The 23,497-nt window shown below is 38.1% G+C and overlaps 1 protein-coding gene across 2 annotated transcripts in view; it reads left to right on the top strand.

The window, feature by feature from the left end:
* Window positions 1-3,836: 3,836 nt before the first annotated feature.
* The window catches only part of PPP1R1C (protein phosphatase 1 regulatory inhibitor subunit 1C), a 121,195-nt gene continuing 101,534 nt past the window's right edge, over window positions 3,837-23,497 (top strand). Inside the window, exons 1-2 of one of the 2 annotated variants that reach the window (XM_024978477.2) lie at window positions 3,837-4,121; window positions 6,030-6,090. In XM_024978477.2, the coding sequence (XP_024834245.1) occupies window positions 4,041-4,121; window positions 6,030-6,090 (142 nt within the window). In that variant the 5' untranslated portion in view covers window positions 3,837-4,040. The remainder of the gene's footprint in view (window positions 4,122-6,029; window positions 6,091-23,497) is intronic. The other variant, NM_001191352.1, reaches the window with a different exon arrangement.

Genomic DNA, 23,497 nt, shown 5'->3' with positions numbered 1-23,497 from the left:
GCAGCATGTTGATTTATAATTTGAAATGTAAGATCATGATTACTTGTACCCTTTAATCATACTACTTTCTTTCCTTTTATTCATATGCCATGTCACCTTATGGTCTTTTACCACTGGACTCTTGTGGTTGGAACATCTAACCCCTGTAGCGATTCTGGTGCCTACTCTGGACTTCTCTGCATACATGCTAAGTTGCTTCTTTGCGACTCTATGGACTGTAGCCCACTAGGCTCCTCTGTCCATGAGATTTCCCAGGCAAGAATACTGGAGTAGGTTGCCATTTCCTCCTCCAGGGGATCTTCAGACCCAAGGATCAAACCTTATGTCTCTTATGTCTCCTGCATTGGCAGATGGGTTCTTTATAAGCCCTTATATGAAAGTAGCCATTGTGATTAAAGCCCAGGCTTGATGCAGAATTGTCTGCATTTGAATGCTCTCTCTGCCACATATTAGCTGGATGACACTGGGCAAATTACCTAAACTCTTTGATCCTCGGTTTCTTCATTTCAAATTAGAGATGGCAAAAGTACCTAGCTCAAAGAGTTGTTATGAATAAGTTAATAATATTCAATAAGTTAATACAGATAAAGCACTTAGAATTGTGCCTGGCACATAGTAAGTGTCACTATTACTATTATCTGTAACAGGAAGAAAAAAATGTTCACCTAATATTTACCATAACTATTTAAATTTAAATTAAAAAAGTAGGACTCTTTGTGACCCCATGGAGTGTACAGTCTATGGAATTCTCTAGGCCAGAATACTGGAGTGGGTAGGCTTTCCTTTCTCCAGGGGATCTTCCCAACCCAGGGATTGAACCCAAGTCTCCCGCATTGCAGGCGGATTCCTTACCAGCTGAGCCAGCAGGGAACTATACTCCCCATATAAACATATTAAACTTTTTAGATTATTTCAAATTTAAGTTGCATTTTAAGTGGTTCTTGGAATAATAATTTAGCTTTAAAAGGACTTCAAACACCTTTAACACAATGTCTCCTTTAATGCCACAGCAAAAAGCCTGGCATGGAGTAGGTTGCAGTATCGTCTCAACAAACACTTGCTGTGTGAATGAGCGGCTCTGAAAATACCAAACAGTCAAAAGACAGACCAGCAGTTATTGTACTAAGTAGAGATATTGTGAGTGCTTTGGGAACACAGAAGAGGTGGCTATAAAGGCAATGTGGGTAGGAGGAGGTCTATGAAAGCTACCTAGAAGCAGTAACACTCAGCTGAGGCCTGAAGTATGCACGGGAGTTGGCCTGATGAAGAAGCAGCTTAAAGGGCCTGCTGCTGCTACTGCTGCTAAGTCGCTTCAGTTGTGTCTGACTGTGCGACCCCATAGACGGCAGCCCACCAGGTTCCGCCTTGCCTGGGATTCTCCAGGCAAGAACACTGGAGTGGGTGGCCGTTTCCTTCTCCAATGCATGAAAGTGAAAAGTGAAAGTGAAGTAGCTCAGTCGTGTCCGACTCCTAGCGACCCCATGGACTGCAGCCTACCAGGCTCCTCCATCCATGGGATTTTCCAAGCAAGAGTACTGGAGTGGGGTGCCATTGCCTTCTCCCTAAAGGGTCTAGACAGTCAATACTATTTACGGTATTATTTCTGGCCAAACTATTCAAAACAGAGAATTAGTTATTGAGAATTGTTCAGTGATGTTTATGCTGTAATGCACATGTGGTATTTCACTTGACCACCTATTGTTCTAACTGATATCAAATTATTCTAAATAGGTAGAGATCCATTGTAATCCAGATTAAAATTGTAAAATTTTAAAAATTGTAAAATTTGAAAAATCTAGCTATTTTACTCAGTGGTTATGGTGTGCTGGCCTTGTAATGAGCTTTTGCAAATAACTCATTTTAAATAAACTCATTTAATCCATCTAAACTTCACTAAAAGGAAGTTCTCTTACTGCTCCACCTTGATAAACCAAGTAGTAGAAACAGGATTTGAACTCAAGGCTACCAAGTGCATCCTCTTAATTATTACACTAAATGAAGTTTTGGATTAACTACTCACTAGAAATTGTCCTATTTTCCTTACACGTAATTTGAAGAAATACACAGGAGAAATAACTCCTTTAATGATATCAATTCATATTTTCATTTGTAAACTGTTACACAAAATGTAATTTATAAGTTTCTTCTTGAAACTATAAAGATGAACCCATCACAAGATTTCTTGCTTGTCAGCAGTGTTCTCCACCTGTAAGTGCTTACACATCCACATTTTCGTTTGCTTTTTTCCCCTAGAGGGTATAGAAAACTACTTGAGTAACGTGTATATCACTTTCTATAATCTTTCCACAGAACGCTGCATACTTAAATCATTAAAATGGATTCTGGGTATGGACTCAAATTTTTTTAAAAAAAGAGAAAAAACTTCATTTGTAAATATCTGGAATAATAACAAATGTCTAAATGGTGATGGACAGGGAGCCCTGGCGTGCTGTGATTCATGGGGTCATGAAGAGTCGGACACGACTGAGTGACTGAACTGAACTGAACTGAGATGTGAAAGTGAAACTGAAGTCGCTCAGTCGTGTCCGATTGATTCTTCATGACCCCGTGGACTGTAGCCTATCAGGGTCCTCCGTCCATGGGATTTTCCAGGCAAGAGTGCTGGAGTGGATTGCCATTTCAAGTCCAAAACATATTGAAAAATCTGCGTTAAAAAATCTAGCATTCATCAAACACTATCTTTCAATAAGGAAGTAGAGAACTCAAGTTCTTTCTTCTGTTAAAGCAGCGTCATTTTCAGGCTTCCTTTGCAAAAGGAGTTGAATGCATGAAGACCATCTGGCTATGCTATTGTTTCCCCTTATATATTAACAGATGTGAAGAGCAGGCCATTTGACCCCTCTACCTTCACCACTAGCTAATATGACCGTAATCCTGATCATATGACTGTATCATTCCGAAGACTTCCCCCTTTACACTTTTCTCTCCTAAGACGTTTTGTTTGCATATATCCCCATTATTAACAATGAATCACAGTGTTGGATCCCATCAGGTTTCCACTGATGTCTAGTCACTTCTGTATTCTTCCAAATCAGAGGCTATAACTGGCGCCATCAGGAAATAGAGGTCATTGCAGCAGCAGTGACTTTCAAGCAATTTGCTAAATTTAGCAGTCTAATACTTTTCACTCTAATGAAAATTGTGGACTATAATTATAGAATGCTGGAACAGAACAGGAGCTTAAAGGTCATCAAGTCTAAACCCCTTGTTTTTCTGAGGAAGGTGTAGGGGCCAAGACATTGCCTCTGATTTGCTTGAGGCCACAGAACTTGTTGGTAGTAGAAATGGAACTTGAACTGAGATTTGCTCAGCCAGGAGGGTAATGTTCTCACTACACAACAGATGCTCTGTCTCTCGTGATCAGTCTTACCTAAGGAGATCTCACAGCATAAATACAGCTGATATTATTGGTTGTGGCTTACCCTCCATGGCCATTCATCAGTTTGGTAGCTGGATCTGAAATAACTAAGGTGTCTGACTGATAAGGTACTCCAAGAGAAATGAAGTGACTCTATATCCAAACCCTGCCCCCAACTCTAAAAACTTCCTGCTTTATGTTCATCAATAATGAATGGCCCATCCCTGCAATACTCAGAGGGAGCTTACAATGCACTTTTGAGCAGCCGCTTAGTAATGTACAGTGGATAGAGCCTTTCTTTCAAATCCCAGGGCAGCAGGTCCTTCAAGGCTAGCATTGCATTTTCAATTAGCTGCTGAGTGAATGCTTGGCATGTGTATATTAGTGAAGAGCCACACAATTAGCTTGTTCCTTTCTGTATTGTGCTGAGAGGATCTAAGGGATTGGTGGGGAACAGGCAAGCCATGCATCACTGTGGATGTTGAAGAAGAGAGTTATTCAGACCTTGGCATCTTCACTTGCTCGCTCTGGAATTACAGCTATTTATTACAAAGCACTCTGTGTGGCTGGGTGGAGTGCGCCTGAGGAAACACATCCCAGACACCACCTGGGGTTCGTCTTCCTGAGTCCTTCACATCTCTGACTAATTCTCATCATTATTATGGAGCCAAACAGTCCCAAAAAGATACAGTTTGCTGTGCCTTTATTCCAGAGTCAGATTGCACCTGAAGCAGCTGAGCAGGTAAGTGGAACTGGGTGGGGATCAGTTCCTATACATAAGTAATACAGACATTCATTCTTGTTATTAATTAAAAGCTTCTCTACGTCTTGAATTTGCCTAACTTTGTGACTTTCCAGAATATGTGAATGAGAAATAAGTTTGCTTTCATATGCACTTGTATTTGAGTTTCACTGAAGAAACTATTGGCTAAATGCAGTATTTCATGTGATACAAAATTAGCACCCCTTAAGGAAAAATGATCACGTTACCAATATAGATTTGGATCCAAAAATCTGTTTGCTTTTGCTTATTGAAATAACAGCTTCAATATTTAGAGAAACTTATACTAATTTTCAGAATTAGAAGGCTTTTATTTTTTTATTTATACAAATCAAAATATTCACCTAACAATGAAAGCATTAAATCTCAGTAATTTCAGATCATGGGCTTAATATTTTTTGTTTTCATTGTGTATCAAAAGCAGCAACTATAAATATATGTAATACAGGATCATAGGTATGTGTATAATTTAAAAAACATTTTATTCAGATATTAAAAATAGTATTTTAACACAACCTGGATATTTTTCCAAGTTAAATATATCTATATATTTTTATTTCTATCTCTTTCTGTCTTCATGGGAGGCTGGTGTACTGTATCACCTTTCATATTCAGATTTACTTAGACTCTTGATTCAATGCAACTAGTAAAAAGATCATTTGTAATAAAATTTTTGCCTATATAATTATTAATTTCTTAAAACTTGACTTATTCCTGAGTCCTTTTACAAATATTATATACAAAGTCTTGAAAATAATTATTGAATCTGAGACTTTTATCTTCCTAGGATGTTTTGATAATCTGAAGTAGATTCACCCAAACTCAAGCCAAATAGATGCAACCTTGAATCTGTATCTATGTTAAATGGAGCATTGGTTCTATCCTGGACAAGATATTGTTAGTAAAATTTATCCACTATTCTACTAATTTGGGAATTTACTTACATATGTAAATAATCAAGGATATATTAGAAATTCTAATAATATGTTCCTGTAACTCTTAAAATAAGGGGAAAAAACCACCACAAACCAAATCTATTAGTTTTAAATGAATTACATACTTCTGTAAGAGCCATGTTCATTCTTTGTTAACTTGTTCTAAACAATAATCTAGAAAATAAGAAAAGTTTAAAATATTAATTGAAGTTAAGTATGTATGCTGTTAAATTTAACCCACTGGAAATTTGAGTTTTCTAAGCTGCTCTTGGGAGAAGGCAATGGCAACCCACTTCAGTACTCTTGCCTGGAAAATCCCATGGACAGAGGTGCCTGGTAGTCTGCAGTCCATGGGGTTTCTAAGGGTCGGACATGACTGAGCAACTTCACTTTTACTTTTCACTTTCATGCATTGGAGAGGGAAATGGCAACCCACTCCAGTGTTCTTGCCTGGAAAATCCCAGGGACGGGGGAGCCTGGTGGGTGCCGTCTGTGGGGTCGCACAGAGTTGGACACAACTGCAGCGACTTAGCAGCAGCAAGCTGCCCTTACCCTGTTTAGAAATAAGGGTAATGGATCTTGAAAGCACCATCAATGTGCGAGGCTCCAAGAGAGCCACTGAAATTAGCAAGTCATCCCTGTACCTTCACTGCACTTCAGCCTTAATATTTGGTGGCATCATTTGATTACATACAACTATTTCTGTTCTGTGAACATGTAGTTTTTGATTAAAGAAGGTGATACTAGCATCTGCCAGTTCTACTGTCTAACTTTTTTTTTATTGAAAATAAAATTAGTGAGCAACCTACTGTGTGCCTCCCAGAAATTTACTCTCTATATTGGGGAAAGATGAGGATGGGATAGGCTTGCAAGGTATAGAGCAGCCTGGAGCAGCAACTGACTCTGACCTTAGCTGGTTCTTTATTGTTCCCAGATCAGGAAAAGAAGACCTACACCAGCATCACTTGTGATTCTCAATGAACATAACCCTCCAGGTAAAGACGCATAATATCTTATGTACCAAAGCAATAGAATTGTTTGAAGAACATCAAAGAGCATGCCATTGTCAAAAGATTTCAATTCTGTTTTTCAGTTAGACATAATCTAACAAGCTAATATAAACAAAATCAGAAATAGATACTATGAAAACTGTCTCATCTAACTGCTTTTCCTCTAGAATAACTTATTGGTGGTGATATACTATGAAATGTTTTGTTAGCATTCACAGTCATGTGTTCAGGTGTTTGTATAGAACCTGGTTCAGTGCTTATTAATGAGCCTCGTGGAAAGTTGCTTAATTAGGTTTCATAGCTCAAATTACAACCCTGGAGATGCTTATATCTTTATGGAGTAGGTTTTTTAATTTATCAAAGGTTGTCACGGGGTGGGCAATGAGCCACAATTGGATACAGCTTTGATGCTGATGTCATCTCTGAATAATGCAACTGACAAGTAACCAGATCAATTTTCAGCACTGCCCATTTGAGAGCCATTCTGAAGAGTTGCATCCATTTGTTGAGGTTTTATTCTCCATTTCCCATAAAAAGTAAAGCTGCATTATTATTCCTGATAAAGGACTATGATCTGCAATACACAAACAAGTACTTATTGAATGGGGGTGATTTTAATCTCACATTTAAGTGCTGTTTCTAGAAACAAAAGACAGCAAAGCTCACAGCATTAATTTGTAACCAAGCAGGACTTGTTGTTGGATATTTTGCAAGTATAAACAATAAGGGTAGATTAAATGAGTTTGCATGAATTGTAGTGAATGATTTGTTTTAAATTATTTCACTCAGGTGAAAGTCTTTGATTTTTTTCAGATCCCTTTCTAATTAGAGAAACATATTTAAGATAAGAAAGTAAAATTTTAATAGAATATTAGCCATGGAGCTCAAATACAGAAAGCTGTTCATTTAATGGGAAATAAATTAGCAAATTTATTCCTGCTGAAAACAAAGAATTGTAATTTGATCCTGTATCTTTGAAGTGCTAAGCATTTTAAAATCATTTTTCAGCATGTTATCTCAGTAAATATTAACTTATATTTGGTTGAATAAAAGGTGCAAATGATATGTACCTATAGTTTACAGATAAATGAATAGGTAATTTTAGAGCAATTTTCTGTCACTGCCTTTGCTCTAGTGGCTGACTTCTCCTAGAACCTCTCTATGCTAACCTTGAAAAGATGGCTGACTTCTCTACAGTGTCCTAGAACCTCTCGATCATAACCTTGAAAAGACGTAACAAGAAGAACAGAATCTTCATAATTTCATCTGTACTAAATGTTTCTTCCCTATCGAACAGTTCTTTGTTTCAAATATTATATGAACACTCTATCAAACAAATGATAACAGCAAAAACAAAAAAAAAAGCTAATTGTTAAATGAGCTTTTAAAAGCAGTTGCTGCTTGTTGTCCTCAAAAGCAATGTGTTCTTTGACAATTAAAAATCAGGTGCAGCTTTAAATTCTGGCAAATAAACAAGTCTCTTCAATGTACTGATTGCCCATGACCCATATGAGTATTTTGGAATCACCTATCATTAATGCTGTTTAAAATTCAAATCTCTGAAAATATTTATTGTCAATTACTGAAGCAAAGGAAATTAAATTTTCCATTTTAAAGACATGATTAACAGATCTTTCCAATTCATATGATAAGACTGATATAATCATTATTAAATGAATTAGATATAGCTTACTATAAGGAGTTTGCAGAAATAGTCTGTTATAAAAGAATATTTGAAAGAATGATTTAATTTTAGATTAGAAATACATACGCATTCTGTTTACATTTGATAGAAAGATATTTCAACATGTAAACCAGACTGTTTCCAAGTTCATCTTTGCTTGTGTAAACACATAGATGAGGAGGGCACCTGATTAAAATTCCAGGAGCAACAAAAAGGCACATCAGTCTCTTTCTTACCAATGGCCTAGAATTCTCAGCAGTAGAAGCACCACAGAAACATTTGTATAACCTGTTAAGGATGTATCCCCCTCCAGCAGAGATTAGTTAATTTAATTCAAAGTAATGGGACACAAGACAAAAAATATTAAATTGAAAGCATCATACTTAAAAAATTTAAAAGTGAAGGGTGTGTCTTTATGGTGGAGAGGGTTGGAATGACTCTAAACAGCCAATGGTAACAGAAAGATACTAGAAGCCAGAGATGTGGGTGTAGAGGCACACCATAGACAAATTTCATCTTTTCAAATGTTTTCTAGGGTAATGTTTAAATCTAGAAATTGTGTATTTAAAAAGGTGAGGAGGGAGTTCCATGGTGACCTAGTGGTTAGGATTCTGGGCTTCACTGCTATGAGTTCAAATCCCTGGGGAACTAAGAATCCCACAAGTCACAGAAGCATAGCCAAATAAATAAATAAAATTTTAAATGGTGATTAAATGAATTTCTGTTGATAAGAGTAAATGAAGAGTTATTTTAGAATAAATAATTTTTTTATAAAAAACTATATTAATTCCTAAAATTATTTGGTATTGAAAATTAGAGAGCTTCTAGGAGAAGTCAGCCACTAGAGCAAAGACAGTGACAGAAAAATTGCTCTAAAATTACCTATTCATTTATCTGTAAACTATAGGTACATATCATTTGCACCTTTTATTCAACCAAATATAAGTTAATATTTACTGAGATAACATGCTGAAAAATGATTTTAAAATGCTTAGCACTTCAAAGATACAGGATCAAATTACAATTCTTTGTTTTCAGCAGGAATAAATTTGCTAATTTATTTCCCATTAAATGAACAGCTTTCTGTATTTGAGCTCCATGGCTAATATTCTATTAAAATTTTACTTTCTTATCTTAAATATGTTTCTCTAATTAGAAAGGGATCTGAAAAAAATCAAAGACTTTCACCTGAGTGAAATAATTTAAAACAAATCATTCACTACAATTCATGCAAACTCATTTAATCTACCCTTATTGTTTATACTTGCAAAATATCCAACAACAAGTCCTGCTTGGTTACAAATTAATGCTGTGAGGATTGCTGGAAGAGAAAATCAATCTCCCCCAAATTTGGCTGTGGTAGAGGGAGTTCAATAAACATCCCCCGTTTTACATTACATGTCTAGTTTCACCTATTAGATCTACAACAAACTTCTAAATGATGCCAAAACTACTGGATGCTTCCACACTTTTTGCTCCACATATTCTTAGAAATGAGGAGTAAATACAAAAGTATTTTCTCGTATGCATCATGTTCCTAAAAATTACTTAACATAAGACATATGAATTCAATAGCTTAGTATCTCCTTTCAACCTTGAGAGTAAGTCTATTCGTAAAGACAACTGGGATTTCCAATTGACTGGGCTGTTTGTCTCCACACACTGAAAAAAGAAGCCATAGTTCATTGTGGACGTAGCGTGTGACTTTCTAAATGAAGCTTTCATTTCAGGAATCTGACAGTAAGTTAATTAATAAGATTTTCAAGGCTCTCAATTTAAAATCCTGAGACACAGGAGAATATTGCCGGACTTATTAGACTGAGTTGTTCAAACAGAGAGGCTCCAGGAATTTTTGATGATGGGAGGTTTTGCAGGTCATCAAGTTAGAGTGAAGGTTTATTTGTAGTGTTAGGGCATTCATATGCTCATAATCTCTCTTCATGGAGACCCTCTGTTTTACAAAATGAATGATTTATAGTCCAAAGGCAATAGGTACTTTGAGTGCAAGTTCCAGAAATCACACTGAGGACTTTCCTGGGAATATTAAGGATGAAGAAGACATCTCAGCCCCAGACCTGAAGGGTCTTGTCATTCCCAGGGACCTCCAATCAAATGTATTCAAGTAAAAGTGTGCTGGACCCAGAGTCCATACAGTTTTGTTTCATTCTTTTTTCTCATCTTCTTTGAGAATAAGGTTGTAATACCTTCTGATCCACAATTATTGTTCATTTTCCAGCATTTATTTTGTCTTATGAATATTAATGACAGTACAGAAGAAAGAAAGGGCCAATGTTTGTAGACTATTCAAGGTTTAACTGGTATTAATTTCTAATGACTGTCAGAAAAGCCTGTTTTTTTTTCTCCTCAGCAGTTATTTTTACGAGTTATTGAATGTCAAACCATGCTCAATGATTTAAACATAAGTGATGCATGTGGCTTTCAGAGGTTCATATACTGTACAATTGATTGATTTATTTTCCCATAACTGTTCGGTCTGTGCAGCCTAATGGCCCAATCAATAGGAATAATTGTGAGCCAAAGATGAGGTTCCTAAGTCGCTTCAGTTGTGTCCGACTCTGTGCAACCCCATAGACGGCAGCCCAACAGGCCACGCTGTCCCTGGAGTGGGTTGCCATTTCCTCCTCCAATGCATGAAAGTGAAAAGTGAAAGTGAAGTCGCTCAGTCGTGTCCGACTCTTAGCGACCCCATGGACTGCAGCCTACCAGGCTCCTCCGTCCATGGGATTTTCCAGGCAAGAGTACTGGAGTGGGGTGCCATTGCCTTCTCCGTCGAGTCCTTAGTCATGTCAAAGTCTACTATACTTTGTATTCAAAGGACTGGTATAATCTTTAAACTAAATGAAAGCAAAATGAAAGGGGCAAGTTATAAAACTATGAAGTAGTGCTGCCTTATATCAGCAGGATTACTACTTTTGCCCACTTTGAATAATAGTATGGGCTTCCCTGGTAGCTCACATGGTAAAGAATCCACCTGCAATGCAAGAGACACAGGTTTGATCCCTGGGTTGGGAAGATCTCCTGGAGAAGGGAATAGCTACCCCAATATTCTTGCCTAGAGAATTCCCTGGACAAAGGAGGCTGGCAGGCTACAATCCATGGGGTCACAAAGAGTTGGAGACACCTGAGTGAGTAACACTTCCACTTTCATATACTGCTGACCTTTTATGTTGATTTTGATTAGAAATACCTTAGTGAAATATGACAGAATGATGATAAGTTCAATTCACTTTCTTTTTCTTGGCCTCTGTTTTCCTACCCATGGATAATACAGAAAGTAAAATAACCCTAAGGTACTTTTGCACAATGCAGAAAGGCAGTATTCGTAGTGGGTAAAGCAATGCCTTTGGAGTAAGACTTGGGTTTGAATTCCAGCTTTGCCAGTTCTTGGTAGTGAGACATTACGTGTGCAGCTGACCTCTGTGGGCTCAGTTTCCTCCTTTTAAAAATAGGACATTGAGGTGTAAGAAAATGCAGAGCACAGTGTCTGCAACCAAATAGATAATGAAGACACGCGATCCCCCTGCATCATCATATCCACACTGAGAAAAGCTAAGTTCTCCTAAAACCTTCATTTCTTATCAGAACATGGCCCAGCTCTTTTCCAGTCCTGACTGCATTAGGGAGTATCAGTGTTCCCATGAGGCAGTGATTCTTGATAAGAGAAAAAATGTACCATTAACTCCTAATTCCTCATCAGGATAAGATACACAATTGTGAAATTGTTATGGGTCTTATACTGTGATATTTATTCAACTGACCATGTCTGGTTTACAAATATAATTTACATGAAATAGGAGTCCTTGGGAATTAAAAAAAAAAAAAACAAGAACACTACTGATGTCTATAAAGTTATGGAAATATATACTGCAAGCAAAAGATCTTTGTGAAAGGTTGTATCCAATCAAAAATGCAATTCATGGCAATTTCCTGGTGGTCCAGTGGTTAAGATTCCACACTTACTACCAAGGGTCCAGGTTTAATCTCTGGTCTGGGAGCTGAGATCCTGAAAACCACTTGGCACCACCAAAAAAAAAAGTGCAATTCATATTTCTAATAGTGTGCGGGAAGAAAGAAGATTAAATATGGAGTATAAAAAAACGTTTAGCAATATTAAACTCTCATTTGATTGCTCACATTTGCTTCTACTCCACTTGCTCTCGTCTCCTTCCAAACACTGTCCTTGTGGTGTATTCCGCCCAAGATTTCTTCCTTTGGTTCCTTCTTTCGGTTCCTTTGCCAACTCTTAAGACTTAGTCTAGACTGACTCATTTGTGCAAATCAGTCTCCATATTTTCCAAATACTCTTAATTAAATTGCAGCCCGAGACTCATTTAAATCTCAAAACTTTCCCATCTAATCTGAGTCACTGCTTGGCTTTGTCATTCTAATACACTCCTCTCACCTGCAACTCTTAAAGCTATTTATTGATTTATACATTTGATTCAATTAACTATTCACTGAGTCCTTATTCTAAATCCTTAAGGAACATGTGGACTAGGTAACAGAGAATAATACACCTGGGTGAACCAGGATACAACTGTAATAACAAATTCCAACTGCCCAGACCACAGTACAATTAATTCTGACCAAGACACAGAGGCATTTATCATGCTCAGTTTTCTAGGAAACAACTGTAGATTTTTTTTGATCTTTTGGCTTTAAGCTTTTAAGAACTGGCATTAGAGTAAAAGTCTACTATTTATTCCAAACTAGTAGATATAGCTACTAAAATTAGTAGTGTATCCAGTAGATATTAAATGCTCATGGGCTATTAAATTTAAATGGATAAAAAACAGATTTTCAAATCCAATGGCAACCTATCAAACTTTTGGGGCACCTATTCTGGCTAAGGCACAATGTTAACTGCTTTAGGGGATAAAATAGTAAGTCACCATCCCTTACCTCATCAGAAACCTACTTGAGGCATAATCTGACACATGTATATTGGTGGTAAGATCAACAGTATGTGGCAAAATTTAAGATAGATTTCAATTCAGTACAGAAATGTTTACCATAGGATGTTTGGGGGAATTAGGTTATAGTGTTGTAAAATACAGTACAAATATTAGATGCTTGATAAATGGCAACTATTATTTTGGAGAGGCAAGCATGTGCTACTTAAAAGTAGAGATGCTGGGATCACTCGGGCCTGGATCTGGCTCTCAGTTGGCTACTTACTGCCTGCATTATGCCAAGAAAGTGGCTCGCCCTTTTAAAACTTGTTTTTTTCCCAACGCTACCAAATTTCATTAAATATAAAATATATTCATTAGAAATAAGGCTAATCTACATCCACTGAATAAACAGATGTTCATTTTTGTTTCTACACAATAGTACACATGAAGGACATTGTAATCAGCCATTCCTGGAGCTTAAGGGGACATTTGGTATCAATTTTTAAATAGGAAAAGTTTCTAACAGCTTTCTAATTGCTCTATTTCATAGTCACATTCAAGGAGAACAGTAAATTATCAAACCTCTAACAACAACTGCCGAGGTCCAGCCCTGGCTGATCCAGGGAGTTCGAAGTGGGGACGGCGTCGGCGAGGATCAGGATACAATAGCTTCAATTAGATATTAATTAGAGATGTAAGGAGTAATAGAATGAGGATAGCTCAGTAGGAAAATTCAGTGGAGAAAAGAGGCTGAGTAGCTTGGTTTACGCGGGAGACCAATAAAACTTCAAGACAAGAAGCTTGCACCACTTACGTAGGCCGCAGGTGTCCTTCCGTTCTCCCGAAGGAGAGGAGACACTGAGGCCTCCCCGGTCGGATCTTAGAAGCCCAGGCAAAATTAGTAAACTTGGTGGGTTCCGCGCTCCACATGGAGACTCAGCCAGAGTTTGAGAGAGAGAGCGACATGGGGAGACCAGTATTTCGAGAAACTGATCCCAATTCTTTATTTTCCATGGTCTACTTTTATACACTGAGATGTTATGCAAAAGTCATGCGGGGTCAGCAGTCCTGACTTTTATCAAAGTCAGGTGCTTCATACAAATGTATACAGAGGTCTTAGGGGTGTTACATCATCTTCTGGCCAGGGGGCCTGCTGACAATTTATGACCCTCTCCTTGTGACAGCGGTCAGTCAACCAGGACACTTCTTTCTCCAGGGGTGATTATTCTTAAAAAAGACTCCACCTTCTGAAGGTACCAGATAAAGTTACATACCTATAGGGTGAGGGTGTAGTGGGTTTTAATCAAGGAAAGAATTTACTTAGCCTAAGGTCTAATGTGATTAATATCAAAGGTTAATACTTATTTCTTCTATATATTCATTAATGTGTGTAAGGGCAGGGGATGTGGAGACTTAGCAACAAACATTGGCTCAACAAATGAAAAACCCTTCACCAAAACAATTTCTAATCATCGCACTATACTATACTAATAGTTTTCTAACTTCTCTAAAGAACCTGTTTTTAGAAGGTTTAAAGCATCTCGTGCCTCTCACAGTTGGGAGGCTGTGAGTAATCACATGTGGCCGGACAAGCCTGTCAGGCAGGCTAGAGAACCTTCAGAGGAGTTTGTAGGTTGAAACACTCCTATCACATCCAGGAATTATTATTAACTGGAGCTTTAAGTTAACTCTTTTTCCGAAAGAGGTGGTGGGGGACAGCCCCCCGTAAAGTCAGAGGTGTAGGTGAGAGCACAAAGTAGTAAAGTAGGTAGACTCTGGTTTTGGGGGTAGATGCTCAAGAATTTCCAGGGGGACTCCTGAGGCTCGATCCCGCCTTTGCGTATGTTGAGCCTCCTTCCTCATGACCTTTGCCATGGGCGGAGGTCCTCACGCCGGCTCCCCGCAAACAACAACAAATCTAACTAAGCCATGTAGTTAATGGAGAAAATTATTTCTGTATTTATTTTAGACTTGCTAAGGAGCAAGCTTCAAACTTTGAATATTCTATCCTTTCTCTCACCATTTTCTACTCATGACTTTGACCAAGTAGTGATCTGTTGCTGTTCCAGCAATACAAGACATAATTTGGTAGCAGAATTTACCTGGGGCTTAAGCTGACATACCCACACAGGGTCCAGACAGATGCCTGCCTGGGGTCCATGTAGGATACTGTGGGTACTGTGGTTTACTTGGAGGGCGCAAGCTCCATTCAAGGCTGTCAAACTACACAGATAAAACTACAAAGAAAGAAAAAAAAGTGCTGTAAGGGATGGAAGCACCTATGTGGTTAAGATTTTAGAGATGTTGGAAAATATCTTCCTAAATCAGTTTCCTTACTACCTGAAATTTTACCTTTTGAAGTTGTTACTATACACTGTTACTATAGTCCATCTTCTGAGAAAACACCAGGACTCTGACCAGATGTAAGACTACATTGTCTCGGCACTTGAGAAAATAGTCCACCTGGAGATCAAAAAGCTTGAGGTGGAGAGAAAGGAAGGTCCTGGTGCAAACATCCCAGCTGCCAAGATTAGGGACCTCCAAATTCATCTCTTCCCTCCCAGTCTCTTTGTTCATATTGCCTTCTCCATGCTTGGCCCTTCATATCTTCCTTAGTGTTTCAGAGGCCCTTAGAAAGTGTTGGGAAATGTTAAATCTATGAGTCTTTCCTCTATTATGGACAGAAGTTTATCTACGAATTTAATTCAATGACTTTATCACTTTTAGTAATTCGATATAGTGACAATTTTAGTGCTTATTAAGGCTGTTTATGAAATAAGTTACTAAAACATGCATTATCAAAGAGATATATCTTGACAGTCTGATTAGAATATAATGACAGTTTGACCTTGGCAAGAAAGCTAAGGAAAATGTAATGTGCGAACTAAGAAAAGCTAGGAAATTTGTAACCTTTCTGGGTTTTTGTTGTTTCATTCTCTGGATGGAGCAATTTTCCATCATTTTGGGAAACAATTTTATAATCACACTCTTTACATATAAACAAATATCTACCTGCTCATAAAAACAACTGAATACACAAATGGAAGAGTGAGAACAATAGTTATTTTGGAATTCAAGTTTTAGAATAATTTGCCTCAATGATTTAACATCACTTTATGCTATTTTCCCCTGTTGAAGAATAAACTATTAGGACACACACACACAAATATTCCCATCCACAAACACACATACATATGCACATATAAGCCAAATACCTAACTATGTGTAAAAACATCACAGGCTATTTACTCATATAGTAAACTCTACCTCCACCATAAGTGATCTGACTTTAAATAGGCTAAGAACCAAAGTATCTAGAAAAGCTTTGTGAATTCTGGTTACAAATGGAATAAAGCTAATAGTTATTAAATTTCTAACCCTTTGAAATAAATCAAAAACTAACCACCTTATTTGAAAACTCATGAATAAAAAACATTGAAATTACTAGATTACTAGATTCAAATAGTGAGATTTGTTAATTTTTTTTAATCAGAAGAGTATCTTTAAAAATAAGTTACATTTATTGAATATTAGTTACTCTGACTATTTTCTCATTTTGGAGGTTTCTTGTGCCCATTTTCATAATTCATGAATACAGGGAGAATTATTATAATTATATACAGAAGTGTTATAATTAGATACAGAAACTGAGCTCCTCCTCTACCACCTGAAAATCAATGTCTAGCTGAAATGTGTCCCCCCACATTAACATCAACATTTAAACTGTTGAACTCAACATATCTGTTAATGGTATCTTCATTCTTCCAATTGCTGAACCATACAAACTTGTAATCATCTCCACCTCCTCTCTTTCTCCCTTGCCTCTTGAAGAGCAGTGGCTCTTCTGCTGATTCTTCTGTACAGGTTGAATCTAACTCACTTCCAAAATAATATGGTAACTCCCAAACTGCTTTTCCATGGCTTTAACACTGGGAGGTGGTTCTGTGTAGAGTTAAGAGCCCTAATTTCAGAATCAATGAACATATTATGCTGCTGCTGCTGCTGCTAAATCGCTTCAGTCATATCCAACTCTCTGCGACCCCATAGATGGCAGCCCACCAAGGCTCCTCTGTCCCTGAGATTCTCCAGGCAAGAATACTAGAGTGGGTTGCCATTTCCTTCTCCAATGAATGCATGCATGCTAAGTCGCTTCAGTCATGTCCGACTCTGTGCAACCCCATGGACAGAAGCCCCCCACCAGGCTTCTCTGTCTACAGGATTCTCTAGGCAAGAATACTGGAGAGGGTTGCCATTGCCTTCTCCAGAACATATTATGACTTAGAATCAAATCATGGAATGACTGAATATCTGTGTCTTAGATTCCAACTCTATGAAGCACATCATGGCAACTCCAACACTGGTTGTGTTGCTGGAATTAAGCAAGATGATGCATGATAGCACAATTGACGGGAGATTTATTCTTTCCCCATTCTGGTTTGTGTGAAAGGGTTTTGGCAGACTTAAATACATAATGGGTCACTTTTCAAAAGGAACTCATTATGAACTCTAATATGTACACTATAATTTACCTGTCCTAGCTTTTTATTAGCCATGGCTAACGCACGGGGTGCTTGGTGGGCTGCCGTCTATGGGGTCGCACCGAGTTGGACACAACTGAAGCGACTTAGCAGCAGCAGCAGCAGCAACAATAATAATAATAAGGCATGTGAAGTTGTCTTAAGATTAGCTCATTATGTTTCATCATAATCTGCACATTATTACTATTTCTTGCTTTAAATAAGTCAATCATTTCCACTGTAGTCTATGGAGTCTTTATTACACAAATTGTTGATAATGGTACTAAAGTTGAGATTTAAAGAAATGAACAGAAGAAAGGGAAATAATTGTGTTAGATTATGGCTAGCATCGCTGCTTTATAATTTCTATTTCTTTCTTTGCTTTTGGTGGAGGGCTTCAAGGCTGAACAGAGCCTTTGTTCATTTGCCATGGGTACCTTCCTGTTGAAAATAACTTCTCCAGATGGGCAGGATTTCAGATCAAGCAGGACAGACTCAGACTAGATTTGCTTTTCAAAAAGCACTCTAAGGACTATCTACTCTGCCTGCATGGATCCTAAACACAGCCCACCTGCCTCCAAGGATTAAAACGTTTTCAAGAAAGAATGCCAGAGACCAACTCTCCATCACATTTCAGTGAAGTAAAATGTCACAAATGATTGAGCTAAAATGTCTCATCTCAAATTCTACTACAGGTCACTTTACTTTGTGAACAGCCCAGAATTCCTGGTTTACTTAGTCAATGATGGGCATCTTTTTGCTAAAGGTCTTGGAGACAGCACAAGATAGTTTCATACAATTCTATGGTCCACTGACGGATAAGGCAATGGCACCCCACTCCAGTGCTCTTGCCTGGAAAATCCCATGGTCAGAAGAGCTTGGTAGGCTGCCATCTATGGGGTCGCACAGAATCAGACACAACTGAAGAGACTCAGCAGCAGCAGCAGCAGCATGGTCCACTGACATCATTGGAATCAAAGCAAACACCAGCTGTACTATTTATATGGACAGTTACGGTATAAGGGACATACATAAAATACATTTTGAAGTACATTTAGGACCTAAAAGACAATATTACCTCTAAGCTACAAATAAAACATTTTTTAAAAACCATATAGGCTCAGAGGCAAATTTAAAGAAGTTGATAATAACATATCTTACTTTCGGTTGTTTTATGATTTGCAAACTTATTTCATCTGTAATATATATATCCTTAACAACTTATGAGATGAATATTATCACCTCCATTTTAGAAAGAGGGTGATGGGGAGCTGCTCAGGGTCAAAGGAGCTAGTACATTACTGGGTCTGAAATTTAAACACCGGTTGTCTATCCAAGGTCAGGATGCTTTCCACTACATTAATAACATTTTTCTACTAATAAGCAACATCATACCCTTACTAGTTTATTTCTGTCTTCCTCAAGGAAGTAATTATAAGCAAGTTCTTCACTGTAGCTTGGCCAAGTGAGATTCTGTTTGATATGACACCAGAATTTACTTCTTTCCATTTCAATGCATGTGAGTTTGTTCTGGAGTGATAATTCTATACCTTTTTGCTCTTTTCTTGGATAATTTACTAGATAAGAGGAATTTAGAGTTTTTAACACTAGATCTTCTATTATATTAACAAAAAATCAGATAACCAAACAGAAATATAAATCTTTCCCATTATTCCATTCTTAGAGTTAGACCTTGTCATTTATGCATGTGTTTGTTTGCACACCTATTTATCTGCACTTAGCAAGCACGCATGCATTAGTAACATAACTGTTTCAAAACATTAGTTGGAGGGCCAACAGTTTACATTTGGATCCTAGTTGACCAAGAACACTTCCCTGGTGGCTCAGATGGTAAAGAATCTTCCTGCTATGTAGGAGACCTGGGTTCGATCACTGGGTTGGGAAAATTCCCTGGAGAAGGGAATGGCTACCCACTCCAGTAGTCTTGCCTGGAGAATTCTATGGACAGAGGAATCTAGCAAGCTACAGTCCATGGGGTCGCAAAGAGTCAGACGCAACTTAGTCATGAAACAATAACAGATTATTATGTAATAAGATTCCTTGTTCTTAAAAAGCAGAGGCATCACTCTGCCAACAAAGGTCTGTATAGTCAAAGCTATGATTTTTCCAGTAGTCACGTACTGATGTGAGAGTTGGACCATAAAGAAGGCTGAGTGCTGAAGAAAAATGCTTTTGAACTGTGGTCCTGGAGAAGATTCTCTAGAGTCCCTAGGACAGGAAGGAGATCAAATCAGTCAATCCTAAAGGAAATCAACTCTGGATATTCATTGGAAGGACTGATACTAAAGCTGAAGCTCCAATACTTTGGTCACCTGATGCGAAGAGCTGACTCATTAGGGAAGATCTTGATGCAGGGAAAGACTGAGAGCAAGAGAAGAAGGGGCGACAGAGGATGAGATGGTCGGACGGTATCACTGACAATGGACGTGCGTTTGAGCAAACTCCAGGAGACAGTGAAGGACAGAGAAGCCTGGCATGCTGCAGCCTATGGGGCTGCAAAGAGTCAGACATGACTGAGTGACTGAACAACAGCAACAAGATTCTTAGTTCGTAAAGTAGAACGCTTAGACTTTATTTTTTTTTAATAGTTTTGGATCAATGTTTTGATGAAGGAAAAAAGTTACTAAGCACCAAAAGAAGCACCAAAATGATCTTTCAAAGAACTAAAATATATTAGCTTTTTAAATAGTTTATTAATGTGCCTCATGATCTAGACTGATGTAATGCTTTAAACGCTCCTATCCAAATTACAAATAGAGACAAATTCGTATTAATTGTCACCAAACATTTGGTAGTCAGGAGCACGTATGAAAATAATCTGTTATAAGCTCACTCCAAATATCTGTACATTGTAATTCTCACCTTCTTTTTCTATAACTTGTAGAAATATTCTTTGCAGAGCCATGATATTAAAAAAAAAAATCATCAATCATCTTATCAGACAGGATTGACCTGTTATTTTCACACAGCCAAGCAAAGAGGAACTAAAAAGCCTCTTGATGAAAGTGAAAGAGGAGAGTGAAAAAGTCGGCTTAAAGCTCAACATTCAGAAAACTAAGATCATGGCATCTGATCCCATCACTTCATGGGAAATAGATGGAGAAACAGCGGAAACAGTGTCAGACTTTATTTTTTGGGGCTCCAAAATCACTGCAGATGGTGATTGCAGCCAGGAAGTTAAAAGACGCTTAGGGCATCTGGAAGTTCCCTGGTGGCTCAGATGGTGAAGCATCTGTCTACAATGGGAGACCTGGGTTCAATCCCTGGATTGGGAAGATTCCCTAGAGAAGGAAATGGCAACCCATTCCAGTACTCTTGCCTAGAAAATCCCATAAACGGAGGAGCCTGGTGCAGGCTACTGTCCATGGGGTTGCAGAGAGTTGGATACAATTGAGCGACTTCACTTCACTTCATTTTAGATAGCATATTAAAAAGCAGAGACATTACTTTGCCAACAAAGGTCCATCTAGTCAAGGCTATGGTTTTTCCACTGGTCATGTATGGATGTGAGAGTTGGATTGTGAAGAAAGCTGAGCGCCGAAGAATTGATGCTTTTGAACTGTGGTGCTGGAGAAGACTCTTGAGAGTCCCTTGGACTGCAAGCAGATCCAACCAGTCCATCCTAAAGGAGACCAATCCTGGGTGTTCATTGGAAGGACTGATGCTGAGGCTGAAACTCCAATACCTTGGCCACCTCATGCGAGGAGTTGACTCATTGGAAAAGACCTTGACGCTGGGAGGGATTGGGGGCAAGAGGAGAAGGGGACGACAGAGGATGAGATGGCTGGATGGCATCACCGACTCGATGCACATGAGATTGGGTGAACTCCGGGAGTTGGTGATGGACAGGGAGGCCTGGCATGCTGTGATTCATGGGGTCCCAAAGTTGAACAAGACTGAGCGACTTAACTGAACTGAACTGAAGCAAAGGGTAAGGAGCCTCCTTTGGAGAGGAGAGTGGTGGTTAATAACATTGTAACAACTATCAACACATCAGAATTGTAAGGAAGTATATAAATTGTTAATATTTAAACTACTGTTTTAAAGACCTCTGTAGTTTGTGCTTGTATTTTAGATCTACACCACATATTCTTGCCTCATCTTTTCCAAATAGCACTTTTGTATTTTACTTCATTTGCTCCTCTCTGCTTCTTAGCCTGACATCTAAGATTCTTGACAATATGTGTTGAACTAAATACCCCAACTCCACTTTATTCCCAGGCCTGAACCTGTTTCTCTGACAAGACTGGCTACTTGTCTTCTAACAATTTCCACATTAAATCTTTAAACAGAAATTTTTTTTGACTTAGAATGTCCTCACCAGTACTTTATTTTACTAAATACTTGTATTTTTAAAGATGCTCAGATTTTCTCATTTTATTCATTTCTGGACATGGACATTTACCAAAAATATATCTTCTCATAGCTTAGAGCAGAAAAATATTATTAATACTAAGTTGGGCTCAGATGGTAAAGAATCTGCCTGCAATGCAGGAGATCCGGGTTCAATCCCTGGGTCAGGAAGAGCCCCTGGAGAAGGGAAAGGCTACCCACTCTAGCATTCTTGCCTGAAGAATCCCATGGACAGGGGAGCCTGGTGGGCTACAGTCCATAGAGTTGGAGAGTCAGCCACGACTGAGCGGCTAACACTCATTCACTCACTCATGCTCCATACTAGAGTACAGTTTGGTAGTGGTTTAAATTCACAAGTTTCCTGTATCCTCCTACGGCTGAACATTGATTCAGTCTGTGACATCTCCAACTTAATAAAGTCAAGAGTCATTCTCTATGGTTTTTGTTGAATTGCCACTTTTTTTTTTTTTCTCCTGAAACTAAACCTTACCATTTGGACTGGATAAAAGAGTAATTAATCATTGAAAAAAGGAATACTCAACACCCACCTTAACTTCCACTGAAACTATCCTCATCCATTAATTTTGTTTGAAAGGATTATTTTTTATAAGCAAAGGAAACATGCAGTAAACCTGGTAAAGGCTATGGTACTGGTTCTATTTTGGTCTCAAATCTATGCAGGATTACTTCCTATAAGAATCCCAAATTGATGATTAGTCAGATTCCACTTGACAATTTCCAGTGATAAGTTAGGCTCTTTTTGAAGCATCATGGTTATGACTAGATAGCTCTGTTAGAAAGTTATGCCTTACATCTAGTTGGAGTATCCTTCAATCTTTTAGCTACTGATCTTGCTGTGCTCTTCTAAAGGATTTCAGAAAAAGTATAGTACTTCTTCCAACTGAGAACCCTTCATATTTTTGGGGACAGACTTCTTGTTTACTCTCAGTTCTCTCTTGAATAAAATTTTCAGTTACATTCAGTTCAGTTCAGTTCAGTCGCTCAGTTGTGTCTGGCTCTGGCTCTTTGTGACTCCATGAACTGCAGCACTCCAGGCCTCCCTGTCCATCACCAGCTCCTGGAGTCCACCCAAACCCATGTCCATCGAGTCGGTGATGCCATCCAGCCATCTCATCCTCTGTCATCCCCTTCTCCTCCCGCCTTCAATCTTTCCAAGCATCAGGGTCTTTTCAAATGAGTCAGCTCTTCACATCAGGTGGCCAAAGTATTAGAGTTTCAGCTTCAACATCAGTCCTTCCAATGAACACCCAGGACTAATCTTTAGGATGGACTGGTTGGATCTCCGCAGTCCAAGGGACTCTCAAGAGTCTTCTCCAACACCACAGTTCAAAGGCATCAGTTCTTCAGCGCTCTGCCTTCTTTATAGTCCAACTCTCACATCCATACATGACTACTGGAAAAACCATAGCCTTATATTTCTTCAAATTGAAATATAGTTGATTTACAATATTATGTTAGTTTCAGGTGTATATCAAAGTGATTCAGTTACATATATAGATATTTTCACATTCTTTTCTATTACAGGTTATTACAAGATATTGAATTTTTTGGTGCTATACAGTAAATCCTGTTGCTTATCTATTTCATGTATAGTAGTTTGGATCTGTTAATCTCATACTCTTGTCTTTATGATTATGATATGGTTTTCAGAAATCTCACCATTTTGCTCCCTAGTGATACTCAAATTGTATTTTTCAGCATGGTACCCAAATTTCACTCTTAATTTAGCAGTTAATTATTGAACATCTATTACAGGCCAGCACCAGATATATATATATATATATATATATATATATATATATATATACACATATATATATATACACACACACACATGTATACATATACATATATACATATTATAGTAAATGAGAGTTCAC

This window comes from Bos taurus, chromosome 2 (genome assembly GCF_002263795.3).
Source record: "Bos taurus isolate L1 Dominette 01449 registration number 42190680 breed Hereford chromosome 2, ARS-UCD2.0, whole genome shotgun sequence".
Classification (NCBI taxonomy): Eukaryota; Metazoa; Chordata; class Mammalia; order Artiodactyla; family Bovidae; genus Bos; species Bos taurus.
The sequence above is the reverse complement of the archived record's forward strand: the minus strand, read 5'-3'. Positions and strand labels throughout refer to the sequence as shown.